The following is a 25,859-nucleotide window of genomic DNA, read 5'->3' as shown; positions in this document are numbered from 1 at the left end:
AGCAGTGGCACCCTGACAGATAGCTCTGACTACGGAGTTGTGGTCTTTGCCAAAGTCAGGCGTACCCAACCCCGTTCTTCTGCCGTTGAGGTGCAAGAACCGCATAGCTCTCGCATGGAGCAGAGAGCCAGTACTAGTGCCGCTCATCCTTCTGGTGAACTGGCAAGCATCAGCGGCCTAGTACATCCTGGTCGTAGTCAAACCAGCACTGCAGTATCACGTGGCGAGTCCCATAAGTGCACTTGAAGCTGGTTAGGTGGCTAGCACAACTATGGTCCTGCAGCCACCAAAAAAACAGACAAGCTGTCGAGCCCATAGTGCCCTTCCTGCTACATTTTCCAATCCGAATAGGGAGCCCACCACTTCCGCAGCAACCGTACTTCCCCCATTCACTGGCCAACCCGGAATTCAGGTATTAACAGTTGATTTTACATAATTTTTACATGCCGTTTTTCACTGAAGATCTCTATAGATCTATTGTGGACCAAAGTAATTTGTATGCTGGTCAATTCATCGCCACTAATCCCCAGTTTACCCTTGCCAGAGATTGGAAACCTATTACGGTTTCCGAATTTAAGACCTTCCTGGGCCTATCCCTCCTTATGGGCACAGTTAAAAAGAGAGTTGAGGTCCACTGACCCAATTCACCTTTTGCCCGTGTTCTCTGCCTCCATGAGCAGGACACAAGCAGATCTTGCGGTTCGTGCATTTCAATGATAATGAACTCGCCCTCGGGGTGACCCTTGATACGATCGGCTCTACAAAATTCGGCCCCTCATAAACCACTTCAACCAACAGTTTGCAGCCTTGTTTACTCTTAATCAAGTTGACTGCGTTGACGAGTCCCGGATTAAGTTTTCCGGCCGCTTGTCATTCAAACAGTATCTTCCCAGCAAGCATGCCAGATATGGGGTCAATATGTACAAGCTCTGTGATAGGGCCACAGGCTATACATGCTTATATTTATGTTTACGAGGGAAGAGATGGATACGTAGAGCGGGAGGACTGCCCAGACTACATAGAGAGCGCTGCTAAGATAATGTAGGACTTGGTGTCACCCTTATTCGGAAAGGGGTACCACTTGTATGTGGACAATTATTACACGAGCGTGCCACTTTTTTTTTTGTATTTAAAGCTTTTATTGAACAATTTACAGTTTAACCACTTCCAGACCTGCGCACGACGATGTACGTCCTTTTTTTAAAGATTGATATATCGGTAACGGCAGCAGCTGCTGCCACAACCGAGGTATCGATCTTTAGTGTGCGCGGTCTGGTACACGATAACGGCGGTCTCCGCGGCAGATTCGCCGCGAGATCGCCGTTATCGGTGGCGGGAGAGGGGCCCCCCCCTCCCGCCGCTCTCCCGCGCCATCCGCCGCTTACCGGAGGCGTCGGTAGCGGCGGAGGAGATCGGGACTGTTCGGCAGCTGAGCGGGGACGAGACTGAAGGAAAAATCTCCTTCACCCGTCCGCATAGCTCTGCTGGGCGGAAGTGACGTCAAAACGTCACTTCCGCCTCTTGTCTTGTCTTAAAGAGACAATTTTTTTTTTGGTCATTTGAAAAAAATGACAGTTTCAAATATTTTTTTTGCATTTTAGTCTAAATATGAGATCTGAGGTCTTTTTGACCCCAGATCTCATATTTAAGTGGACCTGTCATGCTTTTTTATATTACAAGGGATGTTTACATTCCTTATAATAGGAATAAAAGTGATCAATTTTTTTTTCAGTGTAAAAAGTAATAAAATAAATAAGAAAACAAAAAAAAAAATTTTTTAAAGCGCCCCGTCCTGACGAGCTCGCGCGCAGAAGCATACGCGAGTAGCGCCCGCATATGAAAACGGTGTTCAAATCACACAAGTGAGGTATCGCCGTGATCGTTCGAGCGAGAGCAATAATTCTAGCCCTAGGCCTACACTGTAGCTCCAAAAATGCAACCTCTAGAATGTTTTAAACATCGCCTATCGAGATTTTTAAGGGTAAAAGTTTGACGCCATGCCACGAGCGGGCGCAATTTTTAAGCGTAACATGTTGGGTATCATTTTACTCGGCGTAACATTATCTTTCACAATATATAAAAAAATTGGGCCAAATTTATTGTTGTCTTATTTTTTAATTCAAAAAAGTGATTTTTTTCCAAAAAAAGTGCGCTTGTAAGACCGCTGCGCAAATACGGTGTGACAAAAAGTATTGGAATGACCACCATTTTATTCTCTAGGGTGTTAGAAAAAACATATATATAATGTTTGGGGGTTTTAAGTAATTTTCTAGCAGAAAAAACTGTTTTAGTCTTGCAAACACCAAATCTGAAAAACACCTAAGGTCTTGAAGTGGTTAACCACTTCCATACCAGGTACTTACGCAGCTTCCCGCCCAAGCCAATTTTCAGCTTTCAGCACTGTCGCACTTTGAATGGCAATTGCGCGGTCATGCTACATTGTACCCAAACAAAATTGGCGTCCTTTTTTCCCCACAAATAGAGCTTTCTTTTGGTCGTATTTGATCACCTCTGCGATTTTTTTTTTTGCGCAACAACTAAAAAAAGGCTGAAAATTTGGAAAAAAAAACTAAGTTTTTATTTTTTTCTGTTAATTTTTTTGTAAATAAGTTTTCTCTTTCAATTACGGGCACTGATATGGCGGCACTAATGGGCACCGATGAGATGGCACTGATGGACATCGATGAGGTAGTACTGACGGGCACAGATGAGGTGGCACTGATTGGCGGCGCTGGTATGCGACACTGATGGGCACACATAGGCGGCACTGATGGGCACACATAGGCGGCACTGATGGGCACACATAGGCGGCACTGATGGGCACACATAGGCGGCACTGATGGGCACTCATGGGCGGCACAGATGGGCACTCATGGGCGGCACAGATGGATACTTATGGGTGGCACAGATGGGCACTGCTAGGTGGGCACTGGGCATGGATGGGCACTGTGGGGTGGCACTGATGGACACTGGGGTGGCGCTGATGGACACTGGGGTGGCGCTGATGGACACTGGGGTGGCGCTGATGGACACTGGGGTGGCAGCACTAATTGTTGCCAGTCAGTGCCCATTTGTGGGCACTGACTGGCATCTTTTTTCTTTATGCTTTTTTTTTTATTTATTTTTTAGACTTTTTTTTTTGGCTTTCTTTTTTTTTTTGCCCACCCTGGTGCTCCAGGGTGGGCATCCCTGGTGGTCCAGTGTGGCGATCCGAGGGGGGGCTGCGCTGATAAACAATCAGCGCTTACCCCCCCTGTCAGGAGAGCCGCCGATCGGCTATCCTCTACTCGCGTCTTTCAGACGCGAGTGAGGAAGAGCCATCAACGGCTCTTCCTGTTTACATCGTGATCAGCCGTGGTTGGACACGGCTGATCACGTGGTAAAGAGTCTCCGCCGGAGGCTCTTTACCGAGATCGGAGATGCAGGGTGTCAGACTGACACCCCGCATCACCGATCGCCGCGATGCGCGCCCCCACGGGCGCGCGCGGCATGAAATCCTGCAGGACGTTCTAGAACGTCCTGTCAGGATTTCATAACCACTTCCCGGACGTAAATCGGCCATAGGCCGGGCGGGAAGTGGTTAAACATATTTCTGCAGGTTATAAGGCAATACTGTGGAAATGCATAGAAGGATATGTGCCTCATGTACATGTAAATACAGCAAGTCAGGAACTCATACAAATTAAACCAGATGCTCAACAAATCTTAGTTGGGTGGAAACCTTCTGTCTATGCTAATCATGAGGTTCCTCGCTGGGAGGGGTTATGACTATGAACCACCAGTACATGTGTCCGGACGCAAGCTACCTGTCCCAAATTTTGTTGTACTTATCTGGGCAACCTCTGTTGATGTATATGAACTTCTTGTAGGGCGGCGTGTTATTCATATCTATTTTCCAGTCACTGAAGCTAGGGGGAATGGGTCTTATCCACTGCCTGGCTATAATTTTCCTTGCAGAGAACAGTGTTTCATGTAGGAATGTTTTGGTGAATGTGTCCATCTCAGAATCAGGGAATATCCCTAGTAGACATTGTTTGGGGTCCAGGGTCAAGGGGGATCCCATGTCATCATGGAGGAAGTCCACAATCTGCTTCCATAGACTCTGAAGGACCGGGCACTCCCAAATTAAATGGAAAAAAGAGCCCGTCACCTGTTTACACATTGTGCACAAGGTAGAAGACTGTTGCCTAAAGCAGGCTATTCTTAAGGGGGTAAGATATGCTCGGTGCACGATATACAACTAGGTCAACCTGTCAGAGAGTTTGGGGGATACAGTCTTGCATGAGTCAAGTGCTTCACTCCACTCCTCAACCTCTAGCAGGCCCACCTCTCTTTCCCATCTTGGTTTAAGGTTGTAGGCTAGCACGGTTGATGATGGGGTTAGGAGCATGACATAAAAATCAGATATCAGCCTCCGTGGATGCTCCCCCTTAACCACTTAAGCCCCGGACCATATTGCTGCCTAAAGACCCAAGGGGTTTTTACAGTTCGGGACTGTGTCGCTTTAAGACAATTGCGCGGTCGTGCGACGTGGCTCCCAAACAAAATTGGCGTCCTTTTTTCCCCACAATTAGAGCTTTCTTTTGGTGGTATTTGATCACCTCTGCGGTTTTTATTTTTTGCGCTATAAACAAAAATAGAGCGACAATTTTGAAAAAAATGCAATATTTTTTACTTTTTGCTGTAATAAATATCCCCCAAAAACATATATAAAAACATTTTTTTTCCTCAGTTTAGGCCGATACGTATTCTTCTACCTATTTTTAGTAAAAAAAATCGCAATAAGCGTTTATCGATTGGTTTGCGCAAAATTTATAGCGTTTACAAAATAGGGGATAGTTTTATTGCATTTTTGTTAATTTTTTTTTTTTTACTACTAATGGCGGCGATCAGCGTTTTTTTTCGTGACTGCGACATTATGGCGGACACTTCGGACAATTTTGACACATTTTTGGGACCATTGTCATTTTCACAGCAAAAAATGCATTTAAATTGCATTCTTTATTGTGAAAATGACAGTTGCAGTTTGGAAGTTAACCACAGGGGGCGCTGTAGGAGTTAGGGTGCACCTAGTATGTGTTTACAACTGTTGGGGGGGTGTGGCTGTAGGAATGACGTCATCGATCGTGTCTTCCCTATAAAGGGAATGACGCGATCGATGCGCCGACACAGTGAAGCACGGGGAAGCCGTGTTTACACACGGCTCTCCCCGTTCTTCAGCTCCGGGGAGCGATCGCGACGGAGCGGCTATAAACAAATAGCCGCCGCCGTGGTCCCGGATCGCTCCCCGAGTGGACCCAACCTCCGCATGTAGCGGGGGGGGTCCCGATCGGACCCCCCACCCGCTAATAGGCGAGGACGTACCTGTACGCCCATGTGCCTGTACGTGCCATATTGTGGACGTATATGTACATGCGGGGGTCGGGAACTGGTTAAAGGGTCACTAAAGGAAAAACATTTTTTAGCTAAATAGCTTCCTTTACCTTACTGCAGTACTGGTTTCATGTCCTTATTGTTCGTTTTTGCTTTGAAGTAACTAATTCTGCTCTGATCTCCACACTTCCTGGTTGCCTGTTTCCTTATAACCACAGTACTGGGAGCTTTTCACGGTGGTCTAAGCTGTCATTACTGTGTGTCTAAAACTCAGAACCAATCAGATTCATTTTAAAAACAAAACACTGCCCTGGATTTGTTTGTTTTTGTTCTGCAAGTCTTCCCGACTCACCTCTCACCCGGAACTTCATGTATGTACCTTTAAAAGCGAAAGTGAAACTAAAGGCACATTATATGATTGAATTGAATCTATTTTTAATCATTTTTAAAAAGGAATCAGTTAACTTTTATGTCTCTATACCCAATAAACAGTCATTTCAGCAAAAAAATTTTTTTCCTTTAGTGACCCTTTAACTACTGCCATAACGACATTAGGAGTGGACTGTGGTAAAGGCTGGGTGAACTGTGCCTGAACTGCATGGTGTACATGAAAGAATTGAAAGAGTAGTGAATTGGGCAGTCGGAACTCGTTTTGGAGTCTCTCAAAGTTTTTAAGCGTGCCATTCGAAAATATGTGATGCAAGTAATATATCCCATGTTCGCTCCATATGTTTGTGTTAGGGATCGAGATAAACTCTGGAAGTAATTTATTGTGCCATAGAGGGGTATATAATCGTTGTGGGTAGGGGTCCCCAACATCTTGGCAGCAATGTCCCATATGTGCCTATATTGGTACAGGAGAGACCCCCAGTCCCTGTTGGAGTTGACCCACTTTAATTGCAGTAAGTGGATCCATGGTCAGTTGCGCCCACTGTGGGCAGAGGAGCATGAGGAATCTTAGTCTGTCTGTTTTATCAATGTGGTATAGCTGAGACAGTTGGGATTGCAAGGTAATAGAGATTCAGGTCCGGGAGGGCCGTTCCACCCAGGTCAGTGGGGTTCTTAAGGACTCTCCAGGCCAGCTTATGTCTGTTGGTGTCCCAGATAAATGCCCTGAGTATGGCCTCCATTGGATTTAAAAAGTTTTAGGGGCAAGTATACAGGCGTATGCCAGAGTATGTACAATATTTTGGGAAGTAGTATAATTTTAATAATATTAATGCGTCCCCATGCACCAAGGGGCAGTCTCGCCCACACCCGAGTCCTAGACTTGATGAGATTGAAAAAGGGCTCTATGTTCAGTGATAGTCAGCCGGTGTCCTATTCACCAACACTCCAAGATATTTAATAGGGTTAACTCGCTGAAGAGGTAACTGTTCCTGTAGCCTGGGAGAGGGGAAGCTGTCCATGGCGAGTATTTGGGATTTTTCCCAATTAATTTTGAGGCCGGAAAACTGGCCTTAATGTTTGATTGTGTGTAGTGCCTTCTTAAGGGACGTGGCGGGGTCGGCTAGATACAGTAGTGTGTCATCTGCATATAGGAAAATTTTCTCAGTCAGGGATCCAAGGCAAAGACCCTGGATCTCGGGGTCGTCTCTAATGGAGATTGCAAGTGGCTCCCCTGCCAGAGCATAAAGGAGCGGAGACAGATGGCAGCCCTGTCTAGTGCCCATGGGCAGGTCGGACGTCTGGGAAGCCCTCCCGTTGGGCACCAGGTATAACAGTTCCACCCACTTAATAAAGATGGGTACAAAGCCAAAGTTGCGTAAGCATCCCCAAAGGTATCTACACTCCACCGAAACAAAGGCCTTAGCTGTGTCCAAGGCCACCACCATCCGTGACCCAACATTAGTGTGCATCGCTTGCAAGTTAATATATAATTTTCTAAGGTTGAATGAGGTGTTACGCCCCGGCATAAATCTGGCTTGGTCTGCATGTATCAGGGTCAGTATCACTTGGTTAAGGCGAAGGGCAAGCACTTTGGCCAAAATCTTTATGTCTACCTGGAGGAGCGATATGGGTCTATAAGATTCCGGGAGGCCCGGGTCTTTGCCCGGTTTGGGTATGAGGATAATAACCGCTTCGCTCATCGATGGGGGCAGAGTGGAGTTGTCGAACAAGTGGTTATAGAGGGATAATAACTTGGGAGTAAGTATCTCGCTGTATTAAGCATAGAATTCTATGGGTAACCCGTCCGAACCCAGGGCCTTGGATCTAGCAAAGCTCGCAATCGCTGTAGCCATTTCATCCTGTGTGAGAGGCGCGTCTAGCATAGCCATTTGGGCATTGTTTAACTGTGGGAAAGTAATTCACGCCAGTAGATCCTACAATTGGGCTTCGGTGGTGGAGACCTGAGTTGTGTAAAGCTGTGTGTAGAAGTCTCTAAACCTGGTGGCCACAGCCTGGGGCTCAGTGACCCTCTCCCCGTTAGGGCCAGTAATTGCTCAAACAATTTTTGCCCGGCAAAGAAAAGTTTTTTCCTGGCCGACTCTTGCTGTAACTGGTTGACCACCCTGGTTTGCAACTTAAGTTGGGCAGCCCCAGCAGGAGTGGGGTCTGACAGATAATTTTGTTCAGAGGAGGACAAGTCCTGTACTGCCCCGTCCAGTGCGGCTGCTGAGTTGGCCTTCAGCCTGTTGATATGGGATGTCAGAGTCAGGCGTGCATGTAGTTTAAAGGTTTCCCATACTATATCTGGGGATGCGGATCCGTCATTCTCAAGAAAAGTAGGTCCTCCAACTGTTACCAAGCTTGTCACCCTCCGAAAGCAGGGTGAGCCAGAATGGATTCAGGCGCCATGTACGAGGTGGGTTGTCTAGCGGGACAGAGAGGCTAATCCAATATGGGCTATGGTCTGAACGTAGCCTAGGGGAAAAAACTCAGCACTCAGCAACCTTGGAGTGAGGGTGTTGGAGATTAGTATGAAGTCTATGCGGGACATAGTGTTATGAGTGGCTGAGAAACAGGAGTAAGAGCGACCGAGCGGGAATTTAAAGCGCCAGGTATCGGTGAGATTAAAGGAGGTGATAAGTCGGGAGAATCTAGTGTGAGTTGGAGCTGTATTAGGTAGTGGTGAAGGTGAGTTTGTCTAGTGCTGGGTTCAGCGCGATATTAAAATCCCCCAGCCACACCGACTGAATCGAAGGAAGACGAGTCATATACAGCAAGCCCTCTGTAACTATAGCAGAGAAAAATTGGGGAGGTACATAGAATGCCATCAAAAGAAAAGGTTCACCATATAGTTTAACAGAAAGAAAAACATATCGCCCCTGCGGGTCAGACTGGACATCACAGAGCTCAAAATGTACAGACTTGGCCACCAAGACTGAGACTCCGCGCGCATGGGAGGAGTGGGATGAATGATAGGCCCCACCCGATCCATGGCCGGCGGAGTGCCATCTGGAGCCGACCCTCCACGTGCGTCTCCACCAGCACCACAATGTCAGCACGTTGTTTTTTGAGAAATGAGAAGACCGCAGATCTCTTCACCCTGTTCCCAAGCCCACGTACATTCCAAGTGAGCAGTTTTATCGAGGCCATAAGTCAGACAACAAGATATATCGTGGGACAGTAGAGACCCGCCCCTCCCCTCCCCTAAGTGAATATGTGGTCCACATTTCAGTTCTAGCATAAAGACATTGTGCATATTACATGAACCTAAGGCTTGCCATCTGTGCAGTATCGGCTCGCAATCCATTGTATTGCATTCCATCAAATGAAAACTAACCTCCCCTCCCCCCCCCCCCCTTCCCACCCTGCATCTTCCCCAACTGATGCGGGTATGTGCCCAAAACCAAACATAAGTGACAACTGGGAGCAGGTAAAAACAATGTCCTGCTGTTACTTGAAAAAACTACAGCGATCAGTCCACATGAATGGTGCAGGTGGCAAAGGACCAACAAATAAAGAGCAACAGGCTCTTCTTGTACGGTTAACAAAAAAATACAATAAGGGGACAATGGGAGCCAACGTGCTGCAGTCATAAAAAAAAAGGAATGCTTGTTCCGGTTGCTGGGGGGGGGGCGAAAATTCGCTGTTTTATGCATATGGGATGTAGGACCAATTGTGCTCCGCAATTATAGTCTCCAGGGTACGTCTAGGGATCCACCTTTAATAGGAAGAACCAAGTGTAGGAGTCTCTCCTTGTAAGTTGCAGTGAGGTAGGATAGAAACAGGGGAAGGCAAGGAGGCGTCTCAGGATAGCCCAGGGGTGAGGAGTATTGGCCGCGGGCAGCCAAGAAAGGACAACTGAAAGGTAACGTACCAGGATTCGATGCATTTGCGGACTCCCTCGGTGGTGCGGTATATGTGAATAATGATGACAGACTCCGCTGCCCTTCTAGGTCCCTAGGGGAGACCGATGAAACTGAGCAAATTCTCTATAACATCTTGCTTGCTCAGGATCTGGTTGATTTGGAGCTGCATACTATCCGAGCTGACCTGAAGCGGCGCGATGGCGTCCTCCACCACTCCTATGCAGGTTTTGGCTGTTATGACCCTCTCACAGAGTTTTTGAAAGTCCTGTTGTATAAGCGAGATGTCCACCTTGACCTCCTCAATTTGGGCTGTCAAAGACGTCCGGCAGAGTGTGATCGCCTCCAGCACTTTTGCAGTGTAATTTCTCGGCGTTTCCCGCATTCAGCGCCGCCATCCTCCCCAGCGCCCTCTTTCACCTGGCGGCGGTATTGATCATGTTTAGCCAGGGTGGCCTTTGGTGTTTTCCGTTGGGTCATGGCAAAAGATCTGCGGTGGTCCTCACCCCCACTGTGTCTGACTAGTTAGGCTGTCTCTGAGGGTATAGAGTTGTGAGCCAGCAAGGCCTGGGAGCAGAAATGGTCAGTAAGCTGGGTGAAGCAAGATGGCCACCGTCCTCTGATACTAGGCCGAAGCCGCGCCCCCCCGCCAAACACGGCAGCCATGTGTGGGTAGTATATAGGCAGATGGTAGTGGCCACCGGTGTGCAGGGCCTTCAGGGGGATCTCACAGGGCTGGCGCTCTGCACTTACCCGCAGGCCGGGTGGAGCAAGATGGGCGCGGACCTCCAGAGTTAGGCCGAAGCCACAGCCTTTCCTGAATGCGGCGGCCGTGGGAGGGATCGCTGCTCCGCGGAGGCCGCCGTGCGATCGGAACGGCGTGGAGCCGCGGCTGCTAGTGTTCAGCACCCTCAGGTGATCCCGCTGGGCTAGTGGAGGATTATGCTGGAGTGCAGGATTTTGTTGAAAAAGGAGTAATGGACGGAGCACATATTACACCTGTCCTACTCCATGCTGCGTCAGGCCACGCCCCTAGCGTGCCACTTTTTAGTCACTTGTTTAATCATGGAATTGGCGCATGTGGCACCGTGCGATCTAATCGCCGGAGCTTACCCCAGCAGCTTGTAGATTTCCATCTTAGGCGGGGGTGAGAGCCTGCTTGAAGTGTAATAATTTGCTTGCAGTAAAGTGGAGGGATAAGAATGTTTTCTTTCTGTCCTCCCTTCACGTAGACACGACGGTCCAAATTCCCGACTGGTGTTGTGGAGAAACCCCTCTGTGTCCACGAATATAACCTTAATATGTGAGGGGTGGACCTCAACGACCAGTTGTTGGTGCCATACTTAATTGCCCGTAAGGCCAGACGCTGGTACAAAAAGTAAATGCAACTTCCCAAAGTAAATGCAGTGAGCCAGCTGCATGGGAGGCCTTTTCGGTATGTGCTCCCTGGTACCCCTACCAATCGATCACCCCAAAGAAGACGTCGTATCTGTAGCAAGCATGGATTTAGGTGTGACACCCGCTATTATTGTCTTTCCTGTCCTGACCATCCTGGTCTTTGCATTGGTGAATGTTTCGAACGCTACCACACACTAGTGGAGTATTAGCGTAGGGTACAGCACTGCACAGACTAGGAGTTTAAAAAAATAACCCCAGAAAGTATATAAAATCAAAAAGCCCAAAATAGTTGTCGTTCTATTCTCTCTCTACTGTTCTCTCTCTCTATTCTGCTCTGCTTTACTGTATTTTTTACCTGAAATGTTTTATTGCTACTATGTTTTATCACCATGTTAGTTGTTCAGGTATGCAATTATTTTATACTTTACTGTTTACTGCGTTTTATTGTTAGACATCTGGACAGCAACAGTGTTTGCTCTCACAATACATAAATCATCGACTCCAGCGCTGTAGGAGGCGATTTCACCACTACAGTTAAAAATAAATAAATAAAAAAGGAGCATATATGCCAAAGCATGGGGGTAGGGGTGGAGGGGAGATTTGCCCCCAACATTAGGGGCGGATTGCCACCATGCTTCGGCATATATTTTTTTGGCACAGATTGTTTTTGTTTTATTGAATTAATGTTTTCTTTATCGTTACCATTGTTTTCTTTTCAGGTACGCAATTCAACCTTTCTTCATAACCAATATCCTCCAGACCCTTTATTAGCTTTGTTGCCCTTCTTTGTACTTGCTCCATTTCCAGTACATCCTTCCTGAGGACTGGTGCCCAGAACTGGACAGCATACTACAGATGCAGCCAGACCAAAGTCTTGTAGGGTGGAAGAATTATCGTTTTATCTCTGGATTTAATCCCCTTTTTAATGCATGCCAATAATCAGTTTGCTTTGTTAGCAGCAGCTTGGCATTGCATGCCATTGCTGATCCTGTCACCTACTAGGACCCCCAGGTCCTTTTCCATCCTAGATTCCCCCAGAGGTTCACCCACTAGCGAGTAGATTGCATTCCTATTTTTGCCAACCAAATGCATTATTTTACATTTTTCTACATTAAACCTCATTTGCCATGTAGTTGCAAACCCCATTACTTTGTTCAGATGTTCTTGCAAGGTTTCCACATCCTGCAGAGAAGTTATTGCCCTGCTTAGCTTAGTGTTGTCTGCAAATACAGAGATTGAGCCATTTAATTTGTTCATAAATGACCTGGAGGATGGGATAAACAGCATTGGTCCCAGAACACAGAACCCCGGGGGACCCCACTTGTATTAGAACTTAGTCCTTAGCAATGCCAAAAGTAAAAACAATGAGAATTCTTATAAGTTAAAAAAAGCTTTTACTTTTTGGTTTCTCCATACTAGATTTATAAAGTGTGATATATTGGGTAAGGAAATTTGTATAATTTTGTGTTTCCCAAACTTATATTCATCATGTCAAATCTACAATTAACTTTTTATTAATCTCAGCATATGTTTGGAAGTGTAAACCCATTTGATGTGTATGTTGCATTTTGTATATGTCTTCACAGAAAAAAGCAAGTAGCACAGTTACCTGTATTCTGCATGCCGACTCATGTGTGCTTCACCTCTTGCCCACCTATACCCTGGTTCTTCCTGCAGTAAACAGTTCGGGAACAAGGCATAAAACACATTTTCATCTGTAGATTTTCAATACTGTAGCATCCACGTCAATTATACATCAATTAACGAAAAAACTGAATATATAAATGAAAAACACAGATGTAGACAATTCTATTCACTGTAGAGTAAACCATGCTAAGCTTATTGTTTGCCCTGTGTATGAAAGGATTTGTGAAGTTACAGAAGAACACCTACCAAATGACTAAACCAGATATGGGTTTAAAAAGTAACTACAGTTTAAAAATAACAAAACACTTGTTAGATGCTACAAGCTGTTGCCCTAACTTTAAAGTGATATTAAATCTTGATATTTTTTAAACAACATGTTTGTGCAGTTGTTTTGCACAAAGCAGCCCCGGCCGATATGCCTCTCCCCGGGTCTCCAGCCGATGTTCCTGGCCCTTCCCTCCTGCCGAGTGCCCCCATAGCAAACAGGGTGCTATGCGGGCTCTGGAGCCACTGCTCTGTGTTTCCATTAACACACGGATTGTGGCTTGGCCTGTCCCTCGCGCACTTCTCATAGGCTCACTGGCTGTTATTGATAGTAGCAGGAGCCAATGGCTCTCACTGCTATCTCAGCCAATGAGGAGGAAGAGACCCGGGGAGAGCCATTGCACCTCTGCTGGGTTGAACGAAAAGAAAAAAAAAAGAAACACACGCACACACGACTGTGTACAAGGCTTTAGCAATTAAAGTTCCAGTTTGAGACCAGCTCAAGCACTATGTAGTGGAATCTCGATTGAAGAATACTATAACTAGCAAATAGGTTAGACTTTTCTCCATGGAGAAAAAAAGTGACCACCCTCCTAGGACAAAAGCTAAAAACTAAGGCATGCTGGGAGTTGAAGGGAAATACCAGGCTGACATGTTTTTGTTTGTCAGAGTCCAAATCTCGTAGCGGGCAGCAATATAACCCAACACTCCAACTCCTGTGCCTCTCAATGGACACTTAAAAAAAGTGGATTTAAATTCCAATATTAGAAACAAAGACACAGATATCAGCCTACTTAGTTGGACCCTCACAAGAAGTAGTCAAACTTATTATCCCTAGTTACAAAACCCACAATTAGTCATAAATTAGTGGAGGCAGTAAAGTAAAATGCTAAAACGTGCTCTACTCCAATCAATAACATACCCCTCTATATGGTCCACCTTTTCTTTCATAAGCATGGCTTTCTTCATAATCTCTGTAATCTGGTTCACCATATTCTTCATATCGATGATATCCTTCTTCCTCTGGCCTTCTGACTAGATTTACCACTCTGTGATATTCACCCTTAACATAAGCAAAACAAAAAATAAATATACTCTAAAACGACAATAGACTTACAAATAATGAAAAAACGTTGTGAATGGCCAGAAGAGGGAGACGAAAACGTCCGAGTGCTGCTGTCTGTCAATGGACACAGCAGAGGGACAGAGCAGAGGGACTCAGGCGCAAGCGCGCACGAGTGCCCCCATGGGAAGCAGCATCCCATGGGCACACTGGCCAGAGAAGAGGAAGTTCCTGCCCGTTCTGTGCAATTCCATTGCACAGAGTAGGTAAGTATAGACTATTTTGCTATTCAAAAAAATAAGAATTACCTTTACAACCCATTTAAGCTTTGCCTACCAGTGTATAATGGTCAATTCCATCTTTCTGACATTACCACCATGTTTCATGTTACACCTTAAGTATATGTGTAACAAGACATTTACAAAAAGGTGGAATATGAAAATGCATCAATCCCTATTTGAACTAAGCCCCTCTCTCCTCCATTCAACTAACAAAACTTTCAGGGGACACTAAAGCCAGATCAACAGATCAGCCATGCATTTTGAGGTTAAAAGCATATCATGCAGTGGTACTGCAGAAGTCTGAGGTAGCAAAGTATACATTTTATGGAACAGTATGTAAAATATGTGGAGACTAGTCCAAAAAATACTCACATCTGGAGGAATGTCACGTGGAGGAAGGCGGTGTCTAGGAACCCTCTCATACTCATATCGACCTTCAGCCCAGAGTTCATCTTTTCTGTACTCCACTAAATTAAAGATGTATAATTTTTAAATGAAAAACAGATTTAAATTGCATAAATCTAGAGTGCACGACATTCTCCCCCCAATAAACAAAAAAGAATAACCACAATAATAACCAATAAACTGTCAGCCCATCCAAATGTGATATTAAAAGTCAATATGCAATATAGTTTAATCACAAAACAGCTTTTCCTGGAGAAAGAAATCACAAGCCCATAGACCAGCAATGGCCTATTGAGAATCTGTTGGCTCCTGTATACCGTTTTACTTATCCTACATTAAAGTGAACCTGACCAGGCTTGGCCTAAAACATTGCAAAGGTAATAATAGCACTGATGTTCATGCACCATTCCTACAGAACACCCCTAAAGTGTACATGAGTGCCTCCACATTTGTAAACATCTAAATAACATATATATATTCTCTCTCTCTCTCTCTCTCTCTCCTTACAACACACCACCCTGTAGCAGTGAAACTGCTATACATTTTTAAACCAACCCTCCCCGCTCTCTTCATCCCTATAACCAGCAAGAAAACTGCCTTATGCCTCGTACACACGACCAGTTTTGTGTCGGGAAAACTGCCACAAAAGCTTTTGGCCGGAAAAACTGGCCGTGTGTATGCTCCATGGCAGTTTTCCTAACTGGAAAACCGCCGAAAAAAAATTAGAACATGTTTTCTTTTTCCAGACGGGATTCCCGGCAGTTTTTAAGCCGGCAGTTTTCCTATGGAGCATACAAACGGCCGGGTTTCCCGACCAAAGCTCTCATGGCAGTTTTCCTGTTAGGAAAATTGGCCGTGTGTAGGGGGGAAAAAGCTACCAAGCAGGTTCTCGGTTTTCCCGGCTGACTATTTACCGTTGGGAAAACCAATTGTGTGTACAAGGCATTAGTGGGCATGCACTGCTTTTATCATTAGGGAGCAGATCGTACAGGTAGACAGTCTCTCCATTAAAGTCTAGAATTAAGATCCACCCATGAGTAATAGGGCAGCTTCAGGGAGAATGAAGCATAGTCTGAAACCACCATCAAGGAATGGGGATCATCTGATCTAAGGTCTGTGTTAGGATTTGTAGGTGTGATGGGTGCATTTGGGCCACTGGATAACAAAACTGTGTTTACTCTTTAATCTGAGGCTACTCAGCAAGGTGACTGCCTTGTTATTATTATTATTATTATTATACAGGATTTAAACAGCGACAACAGTTTACGCAGCGCTTTACCATATACAAGGGAGACAATACAGTTATAATACAATAAAAAACAAGGAGGATTAAGTGGGCCCTGCTCAGAAGGGCTTACAATCCAATAAGGTGGGGCAGGTGGTACAAAAGGTTGTAACTGTGGGAAATGAGCTGATGGAAGTGGTAAAAGATTAGTTGGAGACGTGATAAGCTTCCCTGAAGAGATGAGTTTTCAGGGATCGTCTGAAGGTAGCAAGAGTAGGGGATAGCCGGACAGGTTGAGGTAAAGAGCTCCAGAGGATGGGAGAGGCTCTGGAGAAATCCTGGAGACGAGCATGGGAGGAGGAGATGAGAGAGCTTGAGAAGAGCGGAGAGGACGGTTTGGGATATGTTTGGAGACAAGATTGGTGATGTGGCTTTGGGCAGAGTTGTGGATGGCTTTGTAAGTTGTGGTTAGTGTTGTGGTTGTTGTTAATGGCACATTCATTTAAATGTATTGGAGAACAACATATATGACAAAGACTAATTAATCAGCAGCAAGAGAGAACATTATCCTACCAAAACCAGTTCAAGGACATTTCTACCATGTATAATTTTCTTAAATACATTTCACTGTTCTATACAAACCGAACAGAGACAGCAATTAAAGGGGTTGTAAAGGTAAAAAAAAAAAAAAAAAAAAATAGCTTCCTTTACCTTAGTGCAGTCCTCCTTCACTTACCTCATTCTTCTATTTTGATTTTAAATGTCCTTATTTCTTCTGAGAAATTCTCACTTCCTGTTCTTCTGCCTGTAACTACACACCGTAATGCAAGGCTTTCTCACTGGTGTGGAGTATCGTGCTCGTCCCCTCCCTTGAGGGGGGGGAGCAGGAGAGTCAGGACGCCCCTTAACACACAGCTCCTTTCTCTATCTGCAATGTAGAGAGCGTCCTGACTCTCCTGCTCACCCCCTCCCCCCTTAAGGGAGGGGGAGAGCACAACACTCAACACCAGGGAGAAAGCCTTGCATTAGTGTGTGGAGTTACAGACAGAAGAACAGGAAGTGAGGATTTCTCAGAAGAAATAAAGACATTTAAAAGCAAAATTGAAGGATGAGGTAAGTGGAGGAGGACTGCACTAAGGTAAAGGAAGCTATTTAGGGGGAAAAAAATGTACCTTTACAACCCCTTTAATGCGATTCCAAAGCAAAGGCTATGCTAGCTTCCTTCTCATCTAAGAAAAGTACCATGTCAGGAGAGTATATTTTAGCTACAAACATTGAATGTATAAAAGTCCCTTGCTCACATGTTGGCTAGCACTCGAGGAGAAAAAGAGTACTGTCCGTGATACCAAAACAGCAACACAAATCTTTTGATGCCAATCTCTGTAAGGTTGCCACTGTTGCCTTTCCTTGTCTCAGAATAGCTTTCGAATGGGAAAAAACACACAGCAATAATAAAAAAAAAAAAAAAACTCACAGAACCTCTTTCCCAGCCTAAATTTACACACACACACACACTATATATATATATATATATATATACACACACACACACACACACACACACACACACACACACAAGAAAAAGAGATGGGCTTTAATAAAAGACATTGCAAATAATAGGCAGCTGAAAACAAAAATAAGTGTAAAAGTTATACTTACTTCTATCAGTTTTTATTATACTTCAAAAACGACCCACATTCAAAAACAGGTTTCTGTGAGAGAAATAAAGTCATTATAATCAAAGAACAGGAAAGCAAATACAAGCTGCAAACATAAGCTTTAAATTCATGTCAATGGCTTGGAATTTACAAAAGCTAATTTTATAGAAGAAGGGAAATTCCCCAAACATGATCAGTCATGTGTTCTTAAAGTGATACTAAAGTCTTGGGGAGTTTTTTTTGGTTAAAAAATTTTTTTTTTATACTTACCTGACCTGTGCAGGGTTTTTGCACAGAGCAGCCCAGATCCGCCACTCCTCGGGTCCCTCTTCGGCTCTCCTGGCCCCTCCCTCCAGACAAGTGCCCCCACAGCAAGCAGCTTGCAATGGGGACACCCGAGGCAAGCCACAGCTTTGTGTGTCCATTCAGACACAGAGCCCAGGCTAGGCCCTGCCCCCTTTCTCTCCCCCTCATTAGCTCCCTCATTTTGATTGAGAGCAGCAAAAGCCAATGGCACTCTGCTGTTGCCTCAGCCAATGAGGGGGAGAGCCTGGGCAGCCGAGTCTCTCGTGCAACAATCGCTGGATAGAGGGGGGGCTCAGGTAAGTATTAGGGGGGCTGCTGCACACAGGCTTTATCTTAATGCGTAGAATACCTTTACAATCAGTTTAAAGCAGAGCTGCACTCAAAAGGGTAAATTTCACTTTAACGCCTCCTGCCCCCTCTGCCACATTTGGCAGGCAATTTGTCAGGTCCCCACAAACTCCCAGAAAACTGCAGGACCATTTACAAAGTGCAGCACAGCTTGCGCATGAGCAGTGGGGCAGCCGGGTGTGAAGCCACAAACAGCACAGCTGGTTGCAGTGCCCACGGTAAGATACCAGCACCAGGATCCCAAAGGACAGTGAAGAACTAACTAGCCCAGGTGAGGATGTCGCTGGATCCCTGGACAGGCAAGTATCCTGTTATTAAAAGTCAGCAGCTACAGGATTTTTAGCTTCTGACTTTAAATTATTACTTTTCCCCTGGGGTGAGAACCGCTTTAAGGAATGAGCTTGGAAACCACTGCCTGAATTTATTGTTAAATGGGAGGCCTCTTAAACTGAGCAACAGCAATTATCAATAACAAAACTACTGAAAGTTTACTATCACTTCCAAAGGGGTTAAAGCAGAACTAGACCACCATCTTCTAGGTCAGTGATGGCGAATCTTGGCACCCCAGATGTTTTGGAACTACATTTCCCATGATGCTCAGCTACACTGCAGACTGCATGAGCATCATGGGAAAAGTAGTTTCAAAACATCTGGGGTGCCAAGGTTCGCCATCACTGTTCTAGGTAGTTCTTGCTAATAATGTGAAGTACCCACAACATAATGTTGTGTTTGCACTCCTCCAAAGCTGACAGTTAAGGGAAATGCCTCGCCATTCTGTATGCCATTTCTTTCTCCTTTGGTCATTGCATGCCACCGATTCGGTCACTCTACTACGTATGACCTCTCCGCTCCATTTCCATCATCTTAGAGATTATCCACAAGCAGGTGTAAACATAAAATATAAGTGCCAGGGGAGAAGGGAAAGAGGTTTCATTTGGCAAAAGCGACCCTTTCAAAAAACAAGAACTCTACCTCCTATCAACCATTTTATTTTTGAGTTTAGTTCCCCTTTATATAAATAAAAATATACCCTTAGAGTGGTGCCGCCCTTACACTACATGGATAAAATGCTAGTCTCGGGGTAGAAGAATACGTTTCAGAATCTTGAATCTGTCCATCTGGTGCCATGCTGGCATCAGGAAGGGTGTATGTGCCTACCATGATTGAACTACAATCTGACTACAATACTTCAGTTGTCACAGGTGTTTATGCTTTGATTCTTGATACCAGTATTTGTTACCATGGACTGCATTAGAGGACTTCACTACAAGTGACTATTTCTCTTTTGACGCCCACATGATTACAAGGCATGATCTTAATGCCAAGAGGGACAATATATTATATTCTGTGGATTGATCTTGCTATGCTGCCATTTTGTTGCTTGACTTGATTCTGTACCACAGCACATTCTGCCTTCGGTGATCCAAGTAGCTTTTTACCACCAGAAGGGGATTTAGCCTAGTATAGATATACGCCTTGTGGAAAACAGCCTGTATATATCTTTGAGTTCTCTGCAAATACACCCGCTTTGAGTCTTACAATGGATGGATCCTACAAGATTATAAAAATGCTCCTCAAGTGATATATTGCACTTATGAATATGCCTTGGGGTTGTGTTAAGGAACTTAGTGGTTATTATTCTCCTCTTAAAAACATTATACAAGACTAACTTCACCTGATGATGTGCTCACCCCTTTAGACAAATTAGTGGTGATACAGTTATTGTTGTCATAGAGCAGTGATGGCGAACCTTGGCGCCCCAGATGTTTTGGAACTACATTTCCCATGATGCTCATGCACTCTGCAGTGTAGTTCAGTATCATGGGAAATATAGTTCCAAAACATCTGGGGTGCCAAGGTTTGCAATAACTGTCAGAGGGTATGGCCAATGTCTTTTTAATGTTTTATATGTCGAGGGGGGCGGGTTGAGTGGCAATTAGATAATTTTTCAACTTACTTTATGGGGTTGTAAACGTCAGACATGAAATATGAACAAAGTGCATTCCTCTATAGCGTGTACTTATCTTAATCCAGAGCATTAAGTGTAATTTCTGTCTGCTGCTTCATTCCTCTGCTGTCAGCATTAATAACATTTGACAAGTTATCCTGACACCAAGAGAAAAAAAAAAGGGGGGGGGGACAGAGGAGGGAGCTCCGGATGACTCACAGCCTCAGAAAAGTTCTGTGCTGGATGAAGGGGGCCCCTTCCCTCCAATCAACTCTAAGAGCTCTCTTGATAGCTCTGCAAAGTGTAACTTCAGCTCTCTGCCCATTTTTTTCCGATAGAAAAAGAGAACAGCTTTATCAACTTCTTGACTTTGAATAGATGTAGAGCAGACTGCAGAAAAACAGGTAAAACATATGTAGGATACATTGTTCCATCTCTGTGTATCACCTAATGCCGCATACACACTATCACTTTATGTGATGAAAAAAAAACGACATTTTCTGTGAAGTAAAAAACGACGTTTTTGAAACTTCAATTTTCAAAGACGAAGTTGCCTACACACCATCGTTTTTTCACAAAGCGAGGTTACGTTCACCACTTTTTTCCATTGAAGCTCGCTTCATAACTAGCTTCTGGGCATGCGCGGGTGTAAAAACGTTGTTTTTTGCTACACACGGTCAATTTCTGTGAAGTAAAAAACAACGTTTTGAAAAACGACACATAAAATTGAAGCATGTTTCGATTTTTTTTTTCGTTTTTCACAAGACATAAAACGATGTTTTCCCCCACACACGGTCATTTAAAGTGACGTTTTTAAAAATGTCGTTTTTTTTCCCATCACATAAAGTGATGGTGTGTACGCGGCGTCAGGCCAGTCACTTCACTGGATAGACGTAAGGGTTTACAACCTCTTTAACAATAGTACTTTTCACTTTTGACTTTGGAGTCAGGGTTTTGGTACTCCTAAATGTTTTTATTGTTTTCCTCAGGGGTTTTGCCTCCATTTTTAAATAAAAACTTGACAGAGATAACCCTTTCCTGCTCTGTCCAAAAAAAATAAATAATAATAAAGTGTGGCCTAGAGATACACTTTCTTTAACATATTAAATACAGAAAAGGGGGATATAACCCCAGGAAAGTTTTTGCTCCCATCAGCTTAGTTCAATCACTCTTCAAGTGTTAGTTCACCTTTTCAGAAAAAAAAAGTCAACACTAACCACCCTGCTGTACTTACCTTCCCAGCTGCAGAGCTGTCAGTGCCCATGAAGTCAGTACAGTGACCCAGGTGTTTTGAAACCTCCTCTCTTCTGACAGATCTGATTGGTCAGTGTCAGCATGGGGGCAGGGGTGAGTTCTGATTACTCAGTGGCAGTTTTAAAGCCAAGGACACCTCTCCAAATTGAGGGAAATCCCTGGAAGTCACCAGAATTGGGGTTCTCCTCTATTAGGATTTTCTTCCACTTTCAGGGCAAATTCACACTATACAACCCAGCAGATTGCAGCGCAGTTGGAGCGATCGCCCCTCCGGATGCTCTGTATTGCCGGCTGTGCTTGAAGGCAGTGCAAGGCGCGCATGGCACATTGCACAAGCTTTATTTGAGGTGTACAAAACCTACACCACACTTTGTTCATTGCAATGTCGGGTGCTGTGCTGTCCAATATTGCAGTGCAATAAAGACTGGTGCACTACGATAAAACGTGGCATGTCTGCATTTTAGTGCTAGGTTGTGTTGCAGAGTGAATGGGACACATAGGAAACAATCATTTCCTGTGTAAGCCTGCAGTGACAGACTTTTACTATGCAGTCTGTCTTCCCATATAGCCTGAATACCAGACACATATAGAGAGGGTGAATCTCCCTACAGGGACACAGATGGAAATAAAAGCCCGACAGGGGTTCTAATCCCTCTTTACCTTATTACAAACCTAAAGCGGAGCTCCAGACGTTTTTGCGTTTATTAAAAGTCAGCAGCCACAAAAAGTAACTGCTGACTTTTAATAAAAACACACTCACCTGTCCCAGGATAAAACGTTGCGGCTGCCTGAACCATTGTTTCTCTACCTTGCCTCTCCCTGGCATCACAAGTGTGGGCACCTGGGCATGACAGCTTGTGGCTTCACAGCTGAGTGCAAGTCACGCTGTGCCTCCTCAATGAGCAAGAAATCTCCTGTGACATGTCCCAGAAGAGTGCAGGGAGGGGGGAGTGGAAAACTTACACTTGAGTCACCTAGGCGGCCCGAGCGGAAGTGGGAGCAGGTACCTATCAAAACTAGGTAACCCCCCCCCCCAAAAAAAATGACATGCTAAGTGTGGCATGGGGGGGGGGGGGGGCTTGCCCTTTTGGGTGAAGCTCCGCTTTAATGTGATATTAAAGGCTGAATTAAAAAAAAAAAAAAAAAAAATTACTTACCTGCTCTGTGCAATGGTTTTGCAGAGAGTATCCTCCTCTTCTCAGGTCCCCCACAAGCGCTCCTGGTCCCTCCGTGATTCATGTCCATTCACACACAGATCTATGGCTCGTCCCCTTTTCTCACCTGATTGATTTACTGGCTGTGATTGACAATGGCTCCTGCTGCCATCTCAGCCAATGAGAAGGAATGGTTGCCAAAGCACATTGCTTGATCACAATGGGGCCGCAGGTAAGTATGAGGGGAGAGGTGATTCTGCTCAGAAAAGGTTATTTAGTGCCATGCATAGAATAAATGAAGGAAAAAAAAAAACACATGAGCCTTTAGAACCATTTCAAAATATCCGTAAACCCTTACATGTACCCAGTGAAGTGACTGGTGATAAACAGAGATGAAAAAAATCTTCTCCTCTTTGCTCAAAGTACAGAATGTATAAAGCTTGTCTGAGTGTAGAAAAACCAGGGGGGTGGAGAGTTGACGTTACACTCGGTCAGGAGAGCCGATTGGAGGGGAAGGGGGAAGGGAATACCCCACCCCCCCTCCTCCCCACAGGAACTGATCTGAGGCTGTCAATCACAGGTTGTGTACTGGGGATCCTTCCCATCACCTTTATTTTTTCTCTTGGTGTCAGGAAAACGTGTCAGAAGTGATTGATGCTGAGGACTAGGGCAGCAGGCACTATAGAGGAATCGGCTTTGTTTATATTTCATGTCTGATGTAAACAATTACTAAAGCCCTGCTCCAGAGACCAGCAAGCTATGTAAGGACATACATCAGAGGTCTCTTGCCTTCCATGCAGTGAAGAGGCAGAAAAGACACAGCATGAGACTTGTGGAATGTAATCAGACAGGCTCCCCTTCCCTCCCTGTAGGACACAGGAGCTGCTGGTACCAGAATAAAGGTGTGTAAAACATGTGGCCCCGGAGCAAGCCTTGAGAGTAGAGTTCAGGGCCCCGCTCCCACAACCCCGGGGTCCCCCGTCCTCCCTAGAACCCCTGTGCCCACTAACAGAGCCAGGACTCCCCAATGGGCCACTCACCCCAGCAGCAGGTGAGGCTTCTTCTTCCTCCTCCTTATCTCTTTTCAATTCTTCCCAGTCTCCCCCGGATCGCACACAACTTCCGGTGTTGCCTTACGCCGGTCACGTGACACGGAAACGTCAAGAAGTTCTACGGAAACTCGGCCGGGACAATCTTCCTCAAAGCTCGAATCACCTCTCTGGTTGCTATAACAACCTCATTCATAGCTCATTACTGCTCTCTCATTGTACTGATATAACGCCAGATGGATGGCAATGGGGAACAAAGAAGAATCTTCTGTTGCACAATAGACAAGTTTTACCCCCTTCATGCCCAGGCCATTTTGTGGCTGTGTTACTTTAACTGACAATTGCGGAGCCATGCAACGCTGTAACCAAATAAAATTGATGTCAATATTTATTCTGCTACATATTTTAGGTAAAATAAATCCTGATAAGCGTATATTGATTGGGTTGCGCAAAAGTTTTAGCGTCTACAAAAGGTTTTGTAAAGGAAAAAGATTTTTTGCCTAAAATTAATGTCTGCAAGGTAGACAGACAGAATAGTGTAATAATTCTGTTAAAAAACAAGTAAATACCTATTAAATTCCTTCATCTATATCACCTCCGGCGTTCTAGTTTCTGTTCTCTCATTCACTTCCTGGTTTGCGGCGTTCGTTCATGTAAGAACTACATTTCCCAGTATGAATTGCGGCACGCCCAGTAATTCACACCTCCTTGAGGTCTCTAACACGTAGAGAGCATCCTGCCACACAGATGTAGTTCCCAGGAGGGGGCGAGCATGTTACTGACCACCGCAGTAAAGCCTCCCTTCACGGTGGTGAGTAACAATCAGACAAGCAGGAAGTGAACAGAACAGAGAAGAAATAGAGCAACTTCTGAGCAAAAACGAACAATGAGGAAGTGAAAAGAGGAATGTCTGCAGGTAAAGGATGATTTTTTTTTATATTTTTTACTAGTAAATGCAGCAATTTTTAGTGGGACTGTGACATTGCGGTGGACAAATCAGCCACTAAGCGACACTTTTTTGGGGACCAGTGACACCAATACAATGATCAGTGATCATTGAAAAAAAATACACTGTCACTGTATAAATGACACTGGCAGGGAAGGGGTTAACATCAGGTACAGTCAAAGGGTAAATGTGTTCCCTATGTGTGCTTTCTAACTGTGGGGGAAGTGCTTTGACTTAGGCTACTTTCACACTGTGCTGTTTTTGTACGAGAAAAAAATCAGACGTGAAAGACTGAGCATGATCAGAAACAATAAAAAAGAAAAGCCTTTGTTGTGCGAGAAGCTTTGTACGCTATTTCCTTCCTCGGTTTCCGACTTGCTGTAAAACATTGAGGAAAACCGGATCGGATCTTCTCATAGTATGTACCCAGCTCCAAACTTGGCGATTTGGAATCTGCCCGCGAATGTAAGTTACTTGGCAACAGAATCGCGGCAAACTGCGCCTTTTGAAGCTGGTCGCTGGTCTGCTTTAGAATAGGTTCACGCTTGTGCATGGAAAAACACTGCATGTGAATCGCACTGGAATCGCATTCCTGTGCACATCACATGCAATGTCTGCGCGGTGCGATTTGAGTCGTACATTTTGTATGGCTCAAATTGCATCACAGCCGCGCCAAAATGGTTGCGGACCTACTTTTTCTCCCAAACAATGTGAACACCGATGTGATGTAATTCTGGCAATCGCACTGCGTTTTGCCATCTGTTTCGGGGTGTCGTTAAAATAACATTGACACCCGCAGCAAATCGCCTGGACGTGCAGTGCGGGGAAACGCAGTGATTCTGGTGCATTTCTTGCATCGCATTAGTGTGAATCTAGCCTTAAGGCTCATTCATACGTGCAGCAGAGACTGACGCTCACTTCGCTTTTCAGAGGTGTACCACACACAGTGAGGAGGTGATATATTGCGTTGTTACTGCCTGGGTTAACCCTTTAAATGCAGCGCTACCATACCTCTTAACTTTTTGAAATAGGAGCGAGGGACACCTATTAGCAAATGTATGTAGGCATAGGACACACCCCCTGCCACGCCCCCTTAAAAGAGAATTATACAAAAAAAATAGTTAAACCCACAAGTGCTTTATTTTTGCCACTACTATTCCTTTATATTGGCTTTTGAAGTTTATAAATACAGCAATTTAGTAATTGGATGAAAGATTTAGCACTGGAAAATACCTTTTTTAAGATAAATAGTGCATTTTATATACATTTATATAGATCAGATCAAAA

The 25,859-nt window shown here is 44.8% G+C and overlaps 1 protein-coding gene across 4 annotated transcripts in view; it reads right to left on the bottom strand.

The window, feature by feature from the left end:
- The window catches only part of PPHLN1 (periphilin 1), a 119,866-nt gene extending 96,124 nt beyond the window's left edge, over window positions 1–23,742 (bottom strand). Inside the window, exons 1-5 of one of the 4 annotated variants that reach the window (XM_040343875.1) lie at window positions 23,618–23,741; window positions 17,569–17,621; window positions 14,652–14,746; window positions 13,858–13,998; window positions 12,634–12,695 (exon numbers count right to left, since the gene is read on the bottom strand). In XM_040343875.1, coding sequence (XP_040199809.1) covers window positions 12,634–12,695; window positions 13,858–13,998; window positions 14,652–14,746; window position 17,569 — 299 coding nt within the window. In that variant the 5' untranslated portion in view covers window positions 17,570–17,621; window positions 23,618–23,741. Of the gene's footprint in view, window positions 1–12,633; window positions 12,696–13,857; window positions 13,999–14,651; window positions 14,747–17,568; window positions 17,622–23,617 lie in introns of all 4 variants that reach the window. The other 3 variants (XM_040343876.1, XM_040343877.1, XM_040343878.1) reach the window with 3 other exon arrangements.
- Between the last annotated feature and the right edge of the window lie 2,117 nt (window positions 23,743–25,859).

The sequence above is a fragment of the Rana temporaria genome, chromosome 3, assembly GCF_905171775.1.
Source record: "Rana temporaria chromosome 3, aRanTem1.1, whole genome shotgun sequence".
NCBI classification, from domain to species: Eukaryota; Metazoa; Chordata; class Amphibia; order Anura; family Ranidae; genus Rana; species Rana temporaria.
This window is presented reverse-complemented; position numbering and strand designations above follow the sequence as displayed.